The following is a 17,980-nucleotide window of genomic DNA, read 5'->3' as shown; positions in this document are numbered from 1 at the left end:
TTTGAATTTATACACATGAATTGGCCTTATTCGATTGAAGAAATGCATTATGGGAAATCTGACCCCAGTTCTATGATTCCTGTTTTAGCGACTCCCATGAATTATATGCATTTGCAATTAACTAACTTCACGATGTTGTACGTAAACATAATAACGTAACCTCTATTTTGTGTTTACGTAGAAATAATACCCTTTGCAATAAATATTTCATGTGCTTTAGTTGATATAATGTCGAAAGTGAAAAAAAAGGGCCAACGGTGTTGTGTACCAGGTTGTCAATCTGATACAATCGCAAACCGGAATGTATCATTCCATACATTTCCAAAAGACTCTAGTGAAAAACAGATTTGGATTAATCGAATTAATAGAGTTGGAAATCGTGGTAAATATTCTTTGTGGCAACCCACACAATACCATCGCATCTGCGGTTTACATTTTAATAAATCTGGAAAAAGGAGATATGAGGACAAATATCCTATTTATTTTAAACACAAGACATATGAACGATTACAATTAGTACCATCATGTAGGTGAAATAACCTATGAAATGCTAAAGGTTAACTTAAGTATGTTGTAGCATATGAAGCGATCCAAAATGTACAATATGAAGAGATTGTTCCACACTGCGAATTTGAAGGTAATATGCAGCAGGAACCCACGTTGCCTATTCAACAAGCGTCGCCGCATGGGCCCACTTTGCAAATTCAACAAACACCACGATACACTTACAAACAAATGCCTTTTAAAACAAGTTAGTAGCATTCATTTATTTATTTACTGTAGAAATTAATAATCATTGTGGCTTTTATTTCATTTTAAGACCCAAATAGATAACTAAAAACTAAAAAGTTTATTTTTAGTGCTACCATCTATCACGGACAGTGTGACGGCAAGTAACGACCACAACTATGGCCTTCCTTATATGTGTGGAGAAGAAGTGTCTGCTTTAATTAAAACCATGAATGAAGAAATATTACTTTTAAAAGAACAGCTTGCAAAATGCACCTGTATGGAAAGAAACAGAGAGCTCAGCAATATCCAAAATGAGTTAGAGACGCAAAGAAAAAAGAATATTAACGTAAGGCTAAAACTGCAAATATTAGAACATCAAATGAAGAGCTGTAGACAAGCAATAAGTTTTAATTTATCAAACATACTTAATAATGAACAAATGTTAAAGTTTTATACTGGTTTCAAAAGTGTAAATAGATTTAAAATTTTGTTAAAGTTCATGTATTTGCCATACAGAAAAGCAAAACGTAACATTCCAGGCAGACCCTCTTCGCTCTCATATAAGGAACAAGCACTGGTATTTTGCTGTAGGTTACGGTTAGGCTTATTAGAACAAGACCTGGCCTACCGATTTTGTATAAGCCAAAGTGCAATAAGTAAGATTGTGATTTTTTGGATAAATTTGTGCAGTGTGACATTAAACCAAATTAATATATGGCCAAGTAAAGATTTAGTTTGTAAGTATATGCCTATATCATTTAAAAATAAATATCCAACCACAAGGGTGGTGATCGATAGTACCGAATTATTTATAGAAATGCCCTCAGATTTTATTGTTCAAAGTTACACTTATTCACAATATAAATCTCATAATACGGCCAAAGGATTGTTAGGTATTACCCCTAATGGTTTTGTATCCTTTATCTCAGATTTGTATCCCGGGAGGAGTAGTGATAAGGAAATATTCAACAGTTGTGGCATTTTACAATTGTTAGAACCTGGCGATTCAGTTATGGCCGACAAAGGGTATGTCATTCGTGACGAATTGGAGGCACGTGGAGTTGCATTAAATATACCACCTTTCCTTGCATCAGATTCGAAACAATTTTCTCCAGCAGATGTAGAGAAAACAAAAGAAATTGCATCGTTACGAATTCATGTAGAAAGAGTAATAAGCGAAATTAAAACCTTCAGAATTTTAAAATTTGTGTTTCCGAATAGTGCACATTGCAGTTTAAACCAAATTTGGAAAATTTGTTGCCATTTGCAGAACTTTATTAATGAACCTTTACTTAATAGAAAAGTATGCAACATAAATAGAAATAAGTAATCTACAGTTAGGCTTAATATATAGACATAGATACTACACAATACTTTAACATTACAAACTAGAATTAAATAAAATAATACACATAAGTAATATAATAAAAATAGGTGTGAACATTACAAATTACAAGATTTATCAAAATGTAAAAAATAAAATTTCGTTAAACTTGGTAACATTAATGTTTTCCATAAATGTGGATCAAAACTGATTCTTTCAATAAAAAAACTACTTCCACTATCAACCACTAAATCGCATTCGAAAATACCACTTAAAGCCATTTGACCCTGAACTTGAAAATGCTGCTTACTGTTCTGTTTTAATGCAATGTGATTATTTTCGTTAAAATAAAGATAGTTGCAATAATTTTGTTTAATACTTTCTGTTACAGACAGTTCAAGTTTCATCGCTTTTGTTAAAGTTTTAATTTCTATAAGGACATTATTGCCAGATGTAAATTGAACTAATTTGTCAGGCGTCGCTCCTAAAAATGGGCACCCAGGATTAACTACTAATCCTACATCAAACACTTTACTAATTTCTTCGCCCACAAGATTCTTCGATATCTTATATTTCTCTAGTGCTCTCTCCTCGTTTGCCAACCCAAGTGCCATATCTGCAGTTTGTCGTATTTCTGTACATTTAAAAATTTTATTTACAAACGCGTTTGTAACACTTGCTTTCCGTCTAATGATTTCATAAAAATTGGAAGCAGTAATTCGTTTACTCCGTTCTTTTTTCCACCTTTCTGATACGCTTTGAGTAGTTGTGTTTTTGAAAAGATCCTGGGCTTGACTTAAGTTTATTTGGCAGCATTCTAACAACTTCACGTTATAGTTATTTCTTCCTATTATTTCACCTACTTCATTTTTCCACAAATCTAATATTGGTACTTGTATAGCTTCATGATTAACATCGTCACTAGGCAATAATTCAGCTTCTTTAGGAAAAAGTGAGGGTAAAGGGGAATTTTGCTTTAAATGATTTTCCTGCAAAACATCTTGAAACATTTCTCCTATGCCATTATCTGCCAGTCCTTTTTTTAATATTTCAATATATTTTTTGTCAATCCGAACAGTTAGTTGAATGTCTGCCAAATTTTTTCTCCGCTGTAATATCAAACGTTCAGTGTTCTTTGCCTTTCTTTTCACATCGTGCTTTATAAAATTCAATTCAGCAAATTTGGTTGCACTTCTAGGAGTCCTACTTTTCGCTCCTATACCCCACTTCCGTGGTAATGATGTGCACGCTACTTCTGTTAAGTTACTTGCGTGTGTCTTCGCAATATCAAAAACGCTCCATAACAAAGTATATATATGTTTACATGCACCACTAAGACCAGCTGGACACCCACATGACGCTTTGACAATTTCTACTTTCAGATGCACATATATTAGTATTTTGCACAGATATTTTTTGCTTAACGTGAAAGAAGCTTGAACGTTAGCTTTTACAAATATCTTGTTACCATCATTTGCAATAAAAACATTTGATGTTTTATGTGCTTTGAACATCCTATATCCAAGGTTCACACTTTTCTTGGAGTTTGAATCTTGATTGTAAGTTAAGATTACATCTTCAGTAAAATTTATTTCATGTAGCCTTGTCAAATTTTTGGTCCATGGTGCATTTGGTTCCTCTAATACACTAAAACATTCAACAGATATAGTAATCCTTATACATTTAGCAATCTTTACCTTGCCATTTTTATAAATATCAGTTTCTAACCTAGTTTCTGTTACACGTTACACCCATCCTATAAAAAAGAATCGAATGTTTAACATTCATACAATCAATCGTAGAATTCACACAAACCTCCCACATATAAACAATACAGCATTTATGGCATACAAAGTCAATAATTTCAAATTGCCAAAACATCTCATCTCATTGCGATAACACGTAAACTATTTTCCCGCAAAAATTGATGGTCATACCCCATGGTTCCTAAAGTAAACGTTAGATGGCTCCGACCTTTCGAATAAGGCGTATTACATTCCGGTCGCAATCTCGAATACGTTTATCGCTTATGGTTATGTTTATCTAAATCTAAATGATCCACGCCGATACACTGCGCAGGACAGGGCACATTCAATAAATGTGCACATTTGTAAATAATATCACAGAAAAGTTAGTTTTCCTTTTCTGGGATAATATTGAGGGAAGAGAAATTGTCGAGGAATTTGTTTATACAGCCATTTAGACAAATCAAATCAAATATGCCACAGGGATCTGTTATACCAACCCACCGTACATAGACGTCCATACTAATGTGTGAATTGTCTATAGTTAACCCTGCTTGTTTTACATATTTTGCAAAAATTCGTCGTAGTAGTAGAAAAAATTATGTCTATTACTTGTAAGGAATAGGTATTCAACGCTCGTGGAACCGTCACACTCGCCTTCGGCTCGTGTGACGAACTTTCCACTCGCGCGGAATACACTCTATTCCATACTCGTTATAGAATATACTATTATTCAACTTCTGGGGATACCAATTAAGAAAGAAGACTTTGTGACATAATATGATACCTTACAAAAACTACTCGTATTTACATTTACAAGACAAGAAGACAAATTTTATTTAAAAAAGGTGTATAATACATTGGATAAAAGCGAAAAATAATTATAGGTATATACTTATATTAAAACATGAACTACTTAGCTAGATATTAAAATATTATTCTACGTATTTTTCATTGGATGTGATGGTTTTTAGTAATTTTTCATTTTCTAAGACATAGTTATAGAAATCTTTGCAAGTTTTCCCATAATTATGTTTCACCATGATTTCGGCTTCAATGGTTTTCAAAGATAACCGGTTTCTATCTTTTCGCCAAGCTTGAAACATCAAACTGAACATTCGTTCACTCATTGCATTTGAATGAGCCAGAGCAAAAACAAAATTAACAATTTTTTCAAAATTAGGTACTTGACAGGTATTTAAAAATGTTACCCACTTTTGTTCAAAGGAAAGATTTTCAAGTGATGGAAATTTTTGTTTTAATATGACGTACTCTTCAAAAAGAATATCAGTGTTAATATTTTTTATAGGAAATTTTTGTAGTAATTCTAAAATTTTCTCAAAGGTTGGCATAGTTTCTAATTTAAATAGTTTTAGGATTTCAAAGCGATTCTGGGTAAAATCAAATCTTTGCTCTACGTAATCTACAATTTTTGAAATAAATGCTTCAGCTCTCTTCTTAAACAAGTTGACCTCATTGAAGTCATCACATTTTTGCATTGCTTGATGTGCTATCATTCCATAATATTTTTGCTCCAACTTTGATTTTAGTGAATTGCGCAAATTTGACAATAGATCATATATCTCTATTATAATAGGTCCTTCGCCCTCTAATTTTAAAATTACATTTTGAATTAATGTGCCAATATTTGAAACTAAACCTAGGTATGCTTCAGCTAGATCATTTGTGAAAAAATCATGAAGTAATGCTGGACAAGAAGACATTGATAGAAAATAACTTTTTATTGGCTCAAAGTTTTTATAAAGCCTATCTATAGCTGGTACTAGAGAAAGCCACCTAGTAGGGACATGCCTCAATAATTCACTGTATTCCACATCACAAAAATCATAAAATTCCAATAGTTCTTGTTTCCTTTTAGAATGAGAGCAAAATGTATTATATGTTTTCATAATAATGCATTCCAAATCAAATTTCAAACAATTTGAAGCATTTTTTATGGAATTATTCAGCACGTGGCAAAGACAACCCACATCAATTAATTCAGAATTAAATTTTTGCAATTCAACAAAGACGCTTTGATTTTTCCCAAAATTTACACTGGCATTATCTGCACAATAACTTATTACATTTTGGGGATTTAAATTAGCCTCCTTTAATTTTTCAATAAGGCAGTTTGCTATAATTTTAGATGTTTCAGAAGAAGAATCAAAAAAATTCAAAAGTTTGGTTTGAACACCAACATCTTTTTTGAAATATCTCACAACAAGAGGGAACATTTTTATATTACCTTTATTCGATGCATCTGTGGCCAAACTGAATGGATGATTTCCCGAGAGATCTTGAATGATAAGTTTACGAGATTCCTTTGCCAAAACATTGGTAACAACTTTAGTCAATTTTGTTCTTCCACAAGAAAATGTCTGGGCTATTTTGGAATCAGGAAAAATTACTGAAAAAAGTGAATTGCTACAGTTAGCAGAATTATAACTATGTGCATGTTGTACAGTATGATACGCAAAACAAGCTTCTGCTGCTGCTGTCCTGTAATTATTCTTTGTAGATGCCGCTGTAGATGTAGAATTGAAAAATGATAATATATTTGGGGTTCTTGCTGAATTTTCCACTTGTTTTATATGTTTTCCGGTTTTCATATGTTTCTTTACATCATAAACTCCTCCATTGGCAATGGAAAACTCAGAATTACAAGCAATACATTTTGCAGTGCCTTCTTCTTTGCGTTTAAGAAGCCAACTGTAAGTTTGCTGCCAGTCATTATTAAAATAATTTCGTCGTTTTTTGGATTTTTGCTTGCACTCCTCCCTTTTCTCACTTTCCGTATCATAATCATACTCGGATGATGACATTTCATTGACATTCTGTAAAAAATGTTACTATTAATTAAAATGTACTTAATCCAAAATCACATGTTCATGGTATTTAATTATAACTATACTTACAAATAACGTATGAGTAGGTATGAGCCCTTCTACTAGGTAAACTGCAATTCCTTCTTTCACCACGAAGGCACGAAGACAATGCACAAGCACAAAATAATTTAATTTTATTGTTTACGCTCTCCGCGACTCACCGATTCACGTGCTGTTGTTGGCGACTAACGGGTGTAGCGGCGGCGGAATGCGGAACGCAATACCTCCCCGCGACGCTCCCACCACATTCCATACATAAGCACAACTCAACTGGTTAACTGGTTTTGACGAATCATACATTCATACTGCATTTTTTATTTGGCGCAAGTAAATGGGGTATTTTGCGTACCCCTTTTGGAATTTTTGAAAAGTGGCACATTTGACAAACGCGTTTAAAAATGGGGTATTGTACCCCATAAAGGGGTACGTCTGGCAACCCTAACAGTGATGCAGTGTTTCAAGAACATTTTAGAATGTGCCGGAGAGTGGTGGATTTTATTATAGGTAAATGTTTGTACCATCATCTAATAAATACCTTCTAACTTCACTTTTCTATAGGATACTTTGCACAAAGTGCATATAAAGCTGCAAGCATTGGTGGCCGTGACAATGGTGGGTTTATACAGTCATTAACACTAACTCATTAACATTAGCTCACTAACATTAACAAGTTGAAAGTTGAATAATTAATGCAACCGTTTATACGGCATTAATTAAGACATTAGTTCACTTAAGCTAAAGCTTTTAACTTCTTAGGGCCGGTTGTACAAGTATAGCTTAAGCAGAGTTTAAGAATTAAGCTGAGTTTAAACACAGTTCAATTTTTTAGAGTGTTGTACATACTTCACTCAACAACTAAACGCAACTTAAGTTTTGTTTTATTTAAGCAGCCGATTTTGTTGGTTTAAGCTTAGTTTTGGTTCTTTGCGCATAGTCACCGATTTGTTAGTTTTGTTAGGTTATAATTTTATGTAATACCTGTTACCATTGATTAACATAATCAATGCTGTTACCCTCCAAATTGTAATGGAGTTGCATGCACTAACAGATGATGAAGATTTCCTAGAAGTAATTAATATAATTGGACGCAGAAGAGCAGCAAAGATATATAGGCACCGAGATAACCACTTTACAAAGTGGAATGATAAGGAATTTTTAAATAGATTTAGGTTATCCAAAGATTCAGTTCGTTTTGTAATTGATTTAATACAAGAAGAAATATCACATCCCACAAACAGGTATAAAAACGACCCTATAGTGTAGCTACCACCCAACCACATCGTATAATTTCGTTACAGAAACTTTGCAGTAAGTGCCGAGTGTATGGTATTATTGGCACTAAGGTATTTAGCAACTGGCTGCTTTTTGTCAGTTGCAGGCGACTTTATTGGCATCGATAAATCTACTGCAAGCAGACTTACTACAAAAGTCTGTCGAGCCATTGCCAGTCAACACCGCATTTTTATCAAAATGCCTACCACAGAGGAAGAAATGAGAGAAAGAAGTAGAGGCTTTTACATGATTAGTCGTTTCCCCAAATGCATTGGTGCTATTGACTGTACCCATGTGAAGATTATATCCCCCGGTAACAATGCTGAGATTTTTCGAAATCGGAAAAATTTTTTTTCTTATAATGTGCAAGCTGTTTGTGATGCAAGCCTGAGGATTCAAAATATTGTATGCAGATGGCCTGGGTCATCTCATGATAGCACAATATTTTTACATTCTCAAATAAGAAATCAATTTGAGAATGGAGACTTTAGAGGGTACTTATTAGTTGGAGATGCAGGATATGCTATTAAGCCGTATTTAATTACTCCTCTAAGAAATCCGATCACTCGTACTGAAAATTTATTCAATGAATCCCAAATACGCACACGTAACCCAATAGAACGGTGCTTTGGTGTGATGAAACGCCGATTTCCCATATTGTCATTTGGGATTCGACAACGCGCAGAAAAGGTCGAGGCTATAGTAATTGCAACTGCAGTATTACATAATATAGCTAGGAACTTTAATGATGCACTGCCAGACATAAATGAGGAAGAACAAGAAGCTATTGCAGCTGCTGAAATAAATTTCGAAGTGGAAAATGTTCCATATTACAACAATGGACTAAATAATGCTGTACGTCATCACCTTATTCACGAATACTTTAATCGCTTAGCATAGTGTACAGTGTATATTACGAACAAACTTATTGTTTAACATTTTTTAATAACATATCTTTTTGTAACTTCAAAATTTCCATTTTTAATTTGTGTTCTTCTTTCATACATTCTAGTTCGAACTCAGATTTTGTCTTTTTTATTTCTAAATTTAACTTATGTTCCTCTTCCGTATGTTTTAATTTTACTTTTTGTTCTTCCAAAACACCTTCCATTCTACTCTCTTCCAGTTTTGTTTTAGCCTCTGCCCACTGCGAAATCTTCTTGTTAATAACACCCTGGGATGTATCTAAAATTTTAAAATAATTAGTATTTATAGTACATTTCTGAAAGTGATTTTACCAGTGGTGTTTACACAAAGCGCAGCTGATTTTTTTCTTTTAAGCATATTAGGTGTGTACTTTTTCCAGTTTTTATCACCTACAAATTCAGAAGGAACTTAGATTTAATACTTTATGACCAGTACCGTATACTACCATTATTTTCGATATCATCTGTTGCAGATGGTTTTACGGTCGAACTGTAGTCGTGATCGTTAGCAAACTCTACTATCATCTCTGTAACGAAACAATATTGAACCACACACACACTTGGAAGTCCTTATTTACCATTACTAACTTGCAGGTCGTCTGTTTCTGGTATTTCAATTTCAACTGGAAGTAGTAAAATGTATGTAAATTGTTTATAATGTACACATTTTTTACTTACTAGCATCCCCATCAAATTGTGATTGAAATCCCTCTGCTCTTGGGCCAAGTATATCTTTAATGCCCTCTTCGGTGTCATTTAATGGGGTGTCTTTGTAAGGACCACCCCCAGTTCCCATTGAATACGTTTTATTTTCAGACAGTTTCTTTTTCACCCTTTTCTTTAGATTTTCGAACTTCTTTTTTAACACAGCTTCACTACGGTGGCTGTCGTTTACTACATTGAACTCCCGAGCAACATTTGACCAGGCTTCGGTCTTTTGTTGGTTCGTAACCGCATCTGTTTTTTTGCACTCTAAGACATGTTCATATTGTTTTACTAAACTGGTTAATATTGCCTCTTCTTTCGCGGTAAAATTGGCTGCACGCACTTTTTTTTCGTTAGAGCACATCGTTATAAATAAACTAGTATTGATTGAAGGTTAAGTTTATTCACAACAAATATCCAATTAATTCTTTATGCGCATGTTTGCACGTTGCCAACAACAGAAAATTGTGGTTTTGGTAAACGAAGTTTGAACGCAGTTTGTACAACGAGGTTAAACGAAAACTACGCTCAAAACTTGGGCGTAGTTTAGTTAAACCATCCCTGAACTTCACACTTGTACAACCGGCCCTTAGTGTTAATGATACTGAAAAAGCGAAATACGCAGGCGTGTGATCTTAAATGCGTCACAGAATGTAAATAATAAAAATACATAACCTCCATTTTATTGTTTGATTTTCAATCTGTGCTTTACTACCTTTCATTTATTTGCCTTTGTACGTTTTTGTGTGACCGGTGTTTTGTGATTTTGTAAACTTGTTTAAATTTAGGTGTACCTGTATATAATAGTTCTAGTTAATTTACTTTTCGTTTTATAGTACTTGGACCTTTTTTGTGCACCCGGTGTTTTGTGTTTTTATAAACTTGTGTAAATTTAGGTGTACCTGTATATAATAGTTCTAGGTAATTACTCTTCGTTTCATTATACTTGGTATGTTTTTGTGCTGCCGGTGTTGTACTTGGTTAAGCGTTCATTGTTTTAGTAATATGGATGAAGAAGACATGGTTTTCTCCTTCTACCTATTGGTATGTTGCGCTGCACTTGTGCATTTGAAGCACAGGCGACACCGACGCTACAAGGTGAGGCCTATCAACCGGCAACGGCATCGCTATGGGCATTTTCATCGGAGAGTGCAGTTGATGAAGACCCTTCAGGATGACGAGCAATACGTGAAATTCACGAGGATGTCTCCTGCAGTGTTTGACCATTTATTGGGGATTTTAGGACCGGCACTTCAAAAAGACGTGACAAAATGCCCTATTTCACCTGCAGAACGGTTAACAATAACTTTGCAGTGAGTAATAATGATAAATATAAATGCAGAACCTTTCAATGATATTTTGTAGTTACTTGGCAAAAGGCTGTTCGATGCAGAAAGTGGCGACAGATTTTTATATTGGCAAGGCAACTGCACACTGTATCATCAAAGAAACTTGCTCTGTCATTTGGGATAGTCTTTCGTCACTGTATTTGTCTCCACCTACTCATGACGAGTTTATTAAAATTTCAAAGGGGTTCTACAACAGGTGGAACATGCCAAATTGCCTCGGTGCTTTGGATGGTAAGCACGTTCACATACAAGCCCCGAAGCACAGTGGTAGCGACTATTTTAATTATAAGAAGAGTAGTAGGTACGTAACAAAGAAACTGATACATTGGTGTTTGCATATGAATACTTTCAGTATTGTGTTGATGGCAGTGTGCGATGCATATTATAAATTCAGTCTTGTCGACATCGGTGCATATGGGTCACAACATGACAGTCTCGTGTTTTCGGACTCGCCATTTGGAAGTGCCATTTTGCACCGGCAAAAGGAAATTTTGGATCTTCCCCACGAGACGGCTTTGCCCAATACCGACCGAAGACTACCCTATTTTTTCGTGGCGGATCAAGCGTTTCCGCTACATGAAAAAATTATGAGGCCATATCCAGGGGAAAGACTAGGTCAAGCCAAGGAAATATTTAATTACCGGCTGTCTCGAGCAAGGCGAACGATTGAAAACACCTTTGGGATTTTGGCTGCACGTTGGAGGGTGTTTCGGAAACCAATCGTTGCAAATGTTGAAACATGTATAGCGATTACAAAGGCGTGTGTGGCGCTGCACAACTTTTTACAAAAGGGAGAGGAAGATTTACCGCTAGATCAACGACGATACTGCCCCACCGGATATGGAGACCACATTCGCGCAGACGGAGTTGTAAACGAGGGAACGTGGAGGTCAGGAGGAGAACAGCTCCAATCTGTGGGACGATTAGGTTCCAATAAATCAACAAGAATTGTAAGAGATAATCGTGATATGCTGGCAGCATATTTCACCAGCCCGGAAGGAAGTGTTCCGTGGCAGTACGATGCAATTGCACGTGGATCGTTGCCTACTTAACCAAATTGTTTTATATTATATGAATTTTTTTATTAAAGAAATTACATATTAAACATAATTTTTAAAATATCTTGTTTTTTTCTTTTTTTTTCCTCTGGCGGCATGTCTCTTAAATGCAGGCCAATCATGCGACCGAAACTTATATCACTGTCGACTTCTTCTAGATTTTCTTTGTCTTCGGCTTTCTTTTTTAGGTAATCCTCCAACGTTCCCAACGACGTTTGGAGGACATCTTCTAACGAAGTGGCCACTTTTCTTTTCTTCCCCCTTGCCTCTGCAGCCCGTAGAAAGGCTGTCTGCTGGGGTATGCTAGTGGAAGGCGCTTGCCTGCTGGTGGAAGGCGCTTCCCTGCTGGTGGAAGGCGCTTCCCTGCTGGTGGATGGCGCTTCCCTACTTTCAGCCAGCTCTTCTAAAGTAATGATATTAATATTAAGAGCTATACTTCACCCGAATTACCTTGCGACTGTTGTGTTTCTGTGATATGGGACATCACATCCCACACGTTGCTATGCCCTACATCGGCATCCTCCCCTTCGCCACCGTCATGAGAGGGGTGTCCCTCTATTTCAATTGGTGGGTGCCCTTCTGCACTTGCAGCACACGAGGACCGTTGGACATTTGAGGTCGTACTAATAAAATATATTACAACATTAAATACAACAGATCAACGTTCTTACTGTCTGCTCTTGATGAATCCCAATAGAAACAGCATTTTTTTGTATAAGTCGGAGACTTCCACACCTCCTCCAGCACCGGAAGCGTTTAATGCTGCCAGCCGCCTCTTTTCAGTAACAAATCTATTACGCAGCATCGCGAAACGTTGCTGGCATTCCTCCGCTATTATACAATTATAATGTAAGCACATATTTACAACGCTATGAATAAAACAATTACCATTTCGTTCCACCATCTGCCCAATGGTCTCCCAGGCATTCTTTTTTGCCTGCTTATTTTTAAAGTCGTGGTGGCTCTTGTCGTAAATGTGCCGAAACAATTTCACGACGTCGATGAGCCGCTCATCCTCAGCGTCAAGCATCTGTGGATATTAAATGTTTTTGGGTGTTTCTTGGGTGGTAAGATTACTTACGTTGGGACTTTCCTCTGGCTCAAATTTCGAATAAAAACGTATGTACATGTACACAATTTAGCAACTATGGAACTAGGAGAGGTTAAAAACTACTTAGTACTTAGGAACTAAAAACTACGTTAAGATCTGGGGAGGATTAAAAAATATTATGTTACAAACTAGGAAGGATTAAACTACGATAGAAACTAGGGACGTTAGGAAATAGGAAAAAAATTCACAAAGGAAGCAACGAGTATAAAATGCACGAGACGGTTAAAAACGGTTTGTTATGAACAGCAAAGCAAACAGCGGTTATGTCACACGACCAAACAAACAAATGCGCAAGCGCTTGCTTTGGATTCCTATTGGTATTAGTGACTGTATAAATCCCATCCTTTTGTCTTTAATTATAATGACGCTCTTAATGTTAATGAGCTAATGTTAATGAGTTAGTGTTAATGACTGTATAAACCCACCAGTCGAATGAGAAAGCAATATTGTTATCGTTATGGTACCTTGCCAATACAGAAACATTTCGACAGGTTGCGGATCGTTTCAATGTGTCTTTAAGTTCAGCACATAGGTGTTTGGTGCGTGTAATTACTTTTCTGACATCCATTAAGCATGAATATATAGTATGGCCTTGTAAGAACGAAGCGAAACATATTGGTGAAGAATTTGAGAAAAAGTAGGGAATCAAAAATGTTATTGGGGCAATTGACGGCTGTCACATTCGAATAAATAAACCCAAACTCAATCAAGATTCGTATGTTAACCGAAAAGGTTACCATAGTATTTTGCTTCAAGGTGTAGTTAATAACAGAAAAATGTTTATAGATGTATATTGTGGAGAACCTGGGTCTTTGCATGATGCCAGATTGTTGCGTAAATCAACATTATATGCAAAGGCTGCAGAAAATGAAGACATATTTTATAATATGTTTTTGTTGGGAGACTCGGCATATCCATGTCTTAATTGGATTGTCCCACCGTTTAAAGATAATGGCAACTTAACTGTACAGCAGAAAAGATTTAATTATAAACATTCCAGCACTAGAATTTGTGTAGAAAATGCATTTGGCTTGTTGAAGGGAAGATTTCGCAGGTTGACACATTTTGAGAATTTAGATATGCATCTAATTGTTAAATGCATCATGGCATGTTGTGTTCTTCACAACCTTTGTCTTAAGGAAGGCAACGATTGTGAGATAACGGAAGTAAATATTTCTGAAGATGTGTCTAATGATCCTCAAAGGCAAGATAATTTACCAGTCAACAACAGAAGAGAGCAAGTATTTCTTTTATTGAGAGATCAAATGTAAATATTTTTATGTCTTACTAACCTATCATAGCACATTTTATATCTGTGATACGCGGGCATAAAGTACCACTTTATGCCCTAGGGCATTAAGTATCACCATAGTAACTCATTTAGGTATACTTAATGACAAAACGAACAATATTTGCAGGTCATTGAAAATTAGAAACTTCAATTACCTATTAGTTGTCAATACCTACTAAATCACAAGATTGGCCTTATTTCGTATAGTTTCTGGAACTTCTTGCTCATTCACGATGAATTGAATTATTTAAAATTACGTTTGACGTTTGGATGGTTTCAATCACATTAACAAATTCGAACCACGCATACTCGATCAAACATAATGAATTATTTTGTAAACGAATTTTGACGAAGAAAACTATTTGTAAAACATAAAATTGTGTATGTACCACGGGCATAAACTGATGTTTATACTCTCGGGCGACTAAAAAGCTCTCGGGCTATAGGCCCTCGAGCTTTTTAATTCGTCGTCCTCGAGAATATAAACATCACTATTATGCCCTTAATACATAAATAACTATAATGTAATGTAAAATAGTTTATAATAATAAGTAATCGATTATTCAGTTTCTTCCAACTTTAAATATTTTTCTAGTAGTTTTAACTTCTTATTTTCAAGAGCCATTTTCTCATCATGGCGGATTTGTCGTTTCTTATATTCTTCTTTTTTCATGTTAATAAATGATTGAGATATTGTTTGTTTCCTTGTTTTTTTTGTGGTGGTGCTGCTGCTTCATCATTTTCCGGGACAGGTGCATTGGGGTTTTCGTTTTCCACATCTACTATTTGAATGTCTGGACTTTGAGAGTTAATGGTTTGGGGATGTTGTACGTTGTCTTGGTTTTGGAAAGAGGTAGATGCAAGGGCATGATTACATGAGTTAGCAGGTTTATCTCCCAGTATGTTATCTAATTAATCGAAAAACATAAACCTACTAGGACCTCGTCCACTTCTAATTTTAGTGTCTTTTGCAGTTTTATAGCTCCGCACTAAGCTTTTCCATTTAAGCTGTGCTTGGTCTGATGTTACAACAAAGCCTAAGCTTAGTAGATCATTTGCCACATCATTGAATACATTTTTCCTTTTCCTTGGATGATCAAGGTTATCCAAATGTGATGCGATAGAGTCAATTAGAGCTTTCGTTTCATTATATTGCCAAACATGTTTGCTTTCAGTTAGAGTTCCAGAAGATTCCCCTAAATTGTGTGTTTAATTATTCTGTAAGGTTTGCTATTAGCAAGGTAAGTTAAATATTGTGAAGTATCCATACCTTATCATTTGGCATTAATTCCTCATCATTTCCTTCAGGATTATCATTATTCCCATCTATCATACCACTCACACTAGTGACACTACAAAGTAGTGCACGTGCAAATGATGTATCTACAATCATTTAATAAAAAAATGTAAATTGTGAAGTAATTTTGTGTACTTTACTGCCGTCCTAAGCAAGAAGGCAGTATCTCCAATTTTTACCATTGTTGGTTTTCTACTTGCTATAGGTTCCTTACACTATTTTACCGGTCCTTGCAAAGTTAGAAAGCCGTAAGTGCTCATGCATTGGTGTGGTAAATGATCGACATTGCAGTATCTCCACTTGTTTTTGAATATTCCTAAGCAAAAAGATAGTAAGAACCATATACAAGACTTAAAGGTAGTATCTCCCACACAAAATGGAGATACTGTTTTTTAATCTAGCAACTGCATGACCTTATCGCGAGATGCCCCACCAGAAATGTCATTTGCGCGTTTAAGTTGAAGCTTGTCTTCTTTTTCATTTCTTTATATAAGCTGTGGTGGTATTGGTGTATCATAATTACAGTTCCTCCAAAAAGCTGACAGAATTGATATGTTTAAAAGAGTTGTGTTTTGACAAAGAATAAACGTTTTCAACGAAACCTTTGTCGCAGTTGGAAAAAAAACAGAAAATCAAGCCCTTTGCGTGCCTCTGGCATGAGTGCATAGCAGGACGTAAAAAGGAAGATTTGATAAGCACAATTCATGCATTTATGTTGCACATGCGTGATGTAGAAAATATAATAATTGGGCTTGATAACTGTGCAGGCCAAAACAAGAACTGGTAACTGTTCTCTTACTTAGTCTACATTATCAATTCTAATGAAATTTCAGCATAAACAATAACCCTTAGATATTTTGAACTAGGGCATACCTCCAGTTTCCACCACCAGGTGGAACAGTCTTTGCAGCGGATGAAAAAAGTGTATGACTTTTCTGATTTTGTATCTTGCGTTCAATCAGCTAATTCTGGAAAAGTGGATACCAAAGAAATGAAGCTGGAAGATTTCTTTCTTTGGCCTGATAACTCGTCAATTTACAAAATAAATCATACAACACATCGGCCCTAGTTAAAAGATATGGTTGAAGTTGTTGCTCGACGAGGTCTCTTTAATTATATTTTATAAAACAAGTTTCGGTTCAAATGAAACCAAAGAATTACATTTTTTGAAATTTAAAGTAGCCAAAGGTGGCTTCAAACCACCAACAGTGATTTCCAAAGCAAGAGGGATTAAAGAAGAAAGAAAGCAAGCGATTTTGCAAAATTTGTTAACATTGATACCTGAAAATCGCAAACAATTTTGGCAGAATCTTCCCTTCAATGATACAGCTGCCGACTTAAGATTGAAAGTTAGATGATATTTAAAGGGTTTTTTTTGTTTGTTTTTACCCTGGTTTTTACATTAATGAAATTTTGATTGAATTTTTAATTTTGACTATTTTGTAACACTTACTGATAAGAAAATTCTTTAATAAAGTTAATAAAGCGAAATGCGTTTTGTTGTTATTAATGCACTCCGTTGGGGAAAATACTACACTAAAAAGCAGTAACCGCATCAACTAATAGGATTTACTGATTTTTTGTGTACATCATTCCCATCGTTTCTAATAACATACCTAGCTTGAAAGCAGTAACCGCCATTTTATTTATAATTTATGGAAATATGATATCAAAATATAAACTTATTCAATATTAAGGAGATGAACCACAAAACAGTTCAACAGTTTGAGAATTCACAAATATTTTCATGGTGGCCCAGGTCTATTTACTAAAATCTGCATTATCTCGTAACTAACATTTGTGGAGTTACTGCCTTCTTTCTTAGGACGGCAGTTTACCTGTCTTTGCTTTTTGAAAATCTACATAATTTAAAGTACCTAAATGTATGCTCAAAGTTTGCAGTGGGGTCTAACAGCGTAATTGTACAGTGTGAGCAACAATGATTGAAGCGTGCGTCATCACCGCTTGTTCCTATTAATATCAAAACTACCTTCTTTGTATGGAGTTGTATACGAAAATGACGTTCTGCGCTGTCACAGTGACGTGCGTCTATTCGTATTTCGTATCTTGTATCAAATCAGCATATGCTATGAGCGGCACATTGCCAATTTAGCTGAAGCGGCACGCTTCAATCTTTGTTGCTCACACTGTATATAAATCATCGCTCTCCGACTCCGTAGAACACATTTTCAATGGAATTGTTTTTATTTTTAAGTTTATTTGAGGTTATGTATCATCATTGAATAAAAACCACATAGAAGAACAACGGCATACAAGAAAAG

The 17,980-nt window shown here is 35.3% G+C and overlaps 6 protein-coding genes across 7 annotated transcripts; 2 read left to right on the top strand and 4 right to left on the bottom strand.

Moving 5' to 3' along the window:
• The first annotated feature begins 196 nt into the window (after positions 1-196).
• LOC116182512 lies at positions 197-2,422 on the top strand. Of its 2 annotated transcripts, XM_031503045.1 has the most exons (4): positions 197-526; positions 578-666; positions 703-751; positions 861-2,422. In XM_031503045.1, the coding sequence occupies exons 1-4, from the start codon at positions 229-231 to the stop codon at positions 2,060-2,062; spliced, it is 1,638 nt and encodes a 545-aa protein (XP_031358905.1). In that variant the 5' UTR covers positions 197-228; the 3' UTR covers positions 2,063-2,422. The 2 variants fall into 2 exon arrangements, with proteins under 2 accessions (XP_031358905.1, XP_031358904.1); XM_031503044.1 differs by having other exon boundaries at positions 578-751.
• Positions 1,064-4,015, bottom strand: LOC116182513. The gene is made up of 3 exons (XM_031503046.1): positions 3,872-4,015; positions 3,754-3,812; positions 1,064-3,703 (listed from the first exon to the last, which is right to left on the bottom strand). Exons 2-3 carry the CDS (start codon positions 3,759-3,761, stop codon positions 2,176-2,178), a joined length of 1,536 nt encoding a protein of 511 aa, XP_031358906.1. The 5' UTR covers positions 3,762-3,812; positions 3,872-4,015; the 3' UTR covers positions 1,064-2,175.
• Positions 4,016-4,613: 598 nt separating this feature from the next.
• LOC116182508 lies at positions 4,614-6,867 on the bottom strand. The gene is made up of 2 exons (XM_031503041.1): positions 6,720-6,867; positions 4,614-6,638 (listed from the first exon to the last, which is right to left on the bottom strand). The coding sequence occupies exon 2, from the start codon at positions 6,624-6,626 to the stop codon at positions 4,737-4,739; it is 1,890 nt and encodes a 629-aa protein (XP_031358901.1). The 5' UTR covers positions 6,627-6,638; positions 6,720-6,867; the 3' UTR covers positions 4,614-4,736.
• A 559-nt stretch (positions 6,868-7,426) lies between these two features.
• Positions 7,427-10,182, top strand: LOC116182509 (putative nuclease HARBI1). Its single transcript, XM_031503042.1, has 2 exons — positions 7,427-7,927; positions 7,988-10,182. The coding sequence occupies exons 1-2, from the start codon at positions 7,716-7,718 to the stop codon at positions 8,859-8,861; spliced, it is 1,086 nt and encodes a 361-aa protein (XP_031358902.1). The 5' UTR covers positions 7,427-7,715; the 3' UTR covers positions 8,862-10,182.
• Positions 8,828-9,985, bottom strand: LOC116182510 (myb/SANT-like DNA-binding domain-containing protein 3). Its single transcript, XM_031503043.1, has 5 exons — positions 9,566-9,985; positions 9,466-9,510; positions 9,334-9,414; positions 9,200-9,277; positions 8,828-9,146 (listed from the first exon to the last, which is right to left on the bottom strand). The coding sequence occupies exons 1-5, from the start codon at positions 9,954-9,956 to the stop codon at positions 8,887-8,889; spliced, it is 855 nt and encodes a 284-aa protein (XP_031358903.1). The 5' UTR covers positions 9,957-9,985; the 3' UTR covers positions 8,828-8,886.
• Positions 10,183-11,755: 1,573 nt separating the features above from the next.
• On the bottom strand, positions 11,756-13,215 carry LOC116182507. Its single transcript, XM_031503040.1, has 6 exons — positions 13,081-13,215; positions 12,888-13,029; positions 12,671-12,830; positions 12,450-12,622; positions 12,133-12,402; positions 11,756-11,853 (listed from the first exon to the last, which is right to left on the bottom strand). Exons 1-6 carry the CDS (start codon positions 13,126-13,128, stop codon positions 11,756-11,758), a joined length of 891 nt encoding a protein of 296 aa, XP_031358900.1. The 5' UTR covers positions 13,129-13,215.
• Between the last annotated feature and the right edge of the window lie 4,765 nt (positions 13,216-17,980).

The sequence above is a fragment of the Photinus pyralis genome, unplaced genomic scaffold (assembly GCF_008802855.1).
Source record: "Photinus pyralis isolate 1611_PpyrPB1 unplaced genomic scaffold, Ppyr1.3 Ppyr1.4_unclustered_Scaffold5730, whole genome shotgun sequence".
Taxonomy (NCBI): Eukaryota; Metazoa; Arthropoda; class Insecta; order Coleoptera; family Lampyridae; genus Photinus; species Photinus pyralis.
The sequence above is the reverse complement of the archived record's forward strand: the minus strand, read 5'-3'. Positions and strand labels throughout refer to the sequence as shown.

Excerpts from the sequence above, each read along its gene's own strand:
- LOC116182510 (XM_031503043.1), bottom strand. The coding sequence starts at position 9,956 with ATGTGCTCTAACGAAAAAAAAGTGCGTGCAGCCAATTTTACCGCGAAA. Across the intron at positions 9,415-9,465 it reads CGACCTGCAAGTTAGTAATG|AGATGATAGTAGAGTTTGCT; the intron begins GTAAATAAGGAC and ends GTTTCGTTACAG. Across the intron at positions 9,147-9,199 it reads GCTTTGTGTAAACACCACTG|ATACATCCCAGGGTGTTATT; the intron begins GTAAAATCACTT and ends TTAAAATTTTAG.
- LOC116182508 (XM_031503041.1), bottom strand. The coding sequence starts at position 6,626 with ATGTCATCATCCGAGTATGATTATGATACGGAAAGTGAGAAAAGGGAG.
- LOC116182512 (XM_031503044.1), top strand. The coding sequence starts at position 229 with ATGTCGAAAGTGAAAAAAAAGGGCCAACGGTGTTGTGTACCAGGTTGT. Across the intron at positions 527-577 it reads ATTACAATTAGTACCATCAT|CATATGAAGCGATCCAAAAT; the intron begins GTAGGTGAAATA and ends AGTATGTTGTAG. Across the intron at positions 752-860 it reads ACAAATGCCTTTTAAAACAA|TGCTACCATCTATCACGGAC; the intron begins GTTAGTAGCATT and ends GTTTATTTTTAG.
- LOC116182509 (XM_031503042.1), top strand. The coding sequence starts at position 7,716 with ATGGAGTTGCATGCACTAACAGATGATGAAGATTTCCTAGAAGTAATT. Across the intron at positions 7,928-7,987 it reads ATATCACATCCCACAAACAG|AAACTTTGCAGTAAGTGCCG; the intron begins GTATAAAAACGA and ends ATTTCGTTACAG.
- LOC116182507 (XM_031503040.1), bottom strand. The coding sequence starts at position 13,128 with ATGTACATACGTTTTTATTCGAAATTTGAGCCAGAGGAAAGTCCCAAC. Across the intron at positions 13,030-13,080 it reads AGCCAGAGGAAAGTCCCAAC|ATGCTTGACGCTGAGGATGA; the intron begins GTAAGTAATCTT and ends TAATATCCACAG. Across the intron at positions 11,854-12,132 it reads AGAAGTCGACAGTGATATAA|ATTGGAGCTGTTCTCCTCCT; the intron begins GTTTCGGTCGCA and ends ATCGTCCCACAG.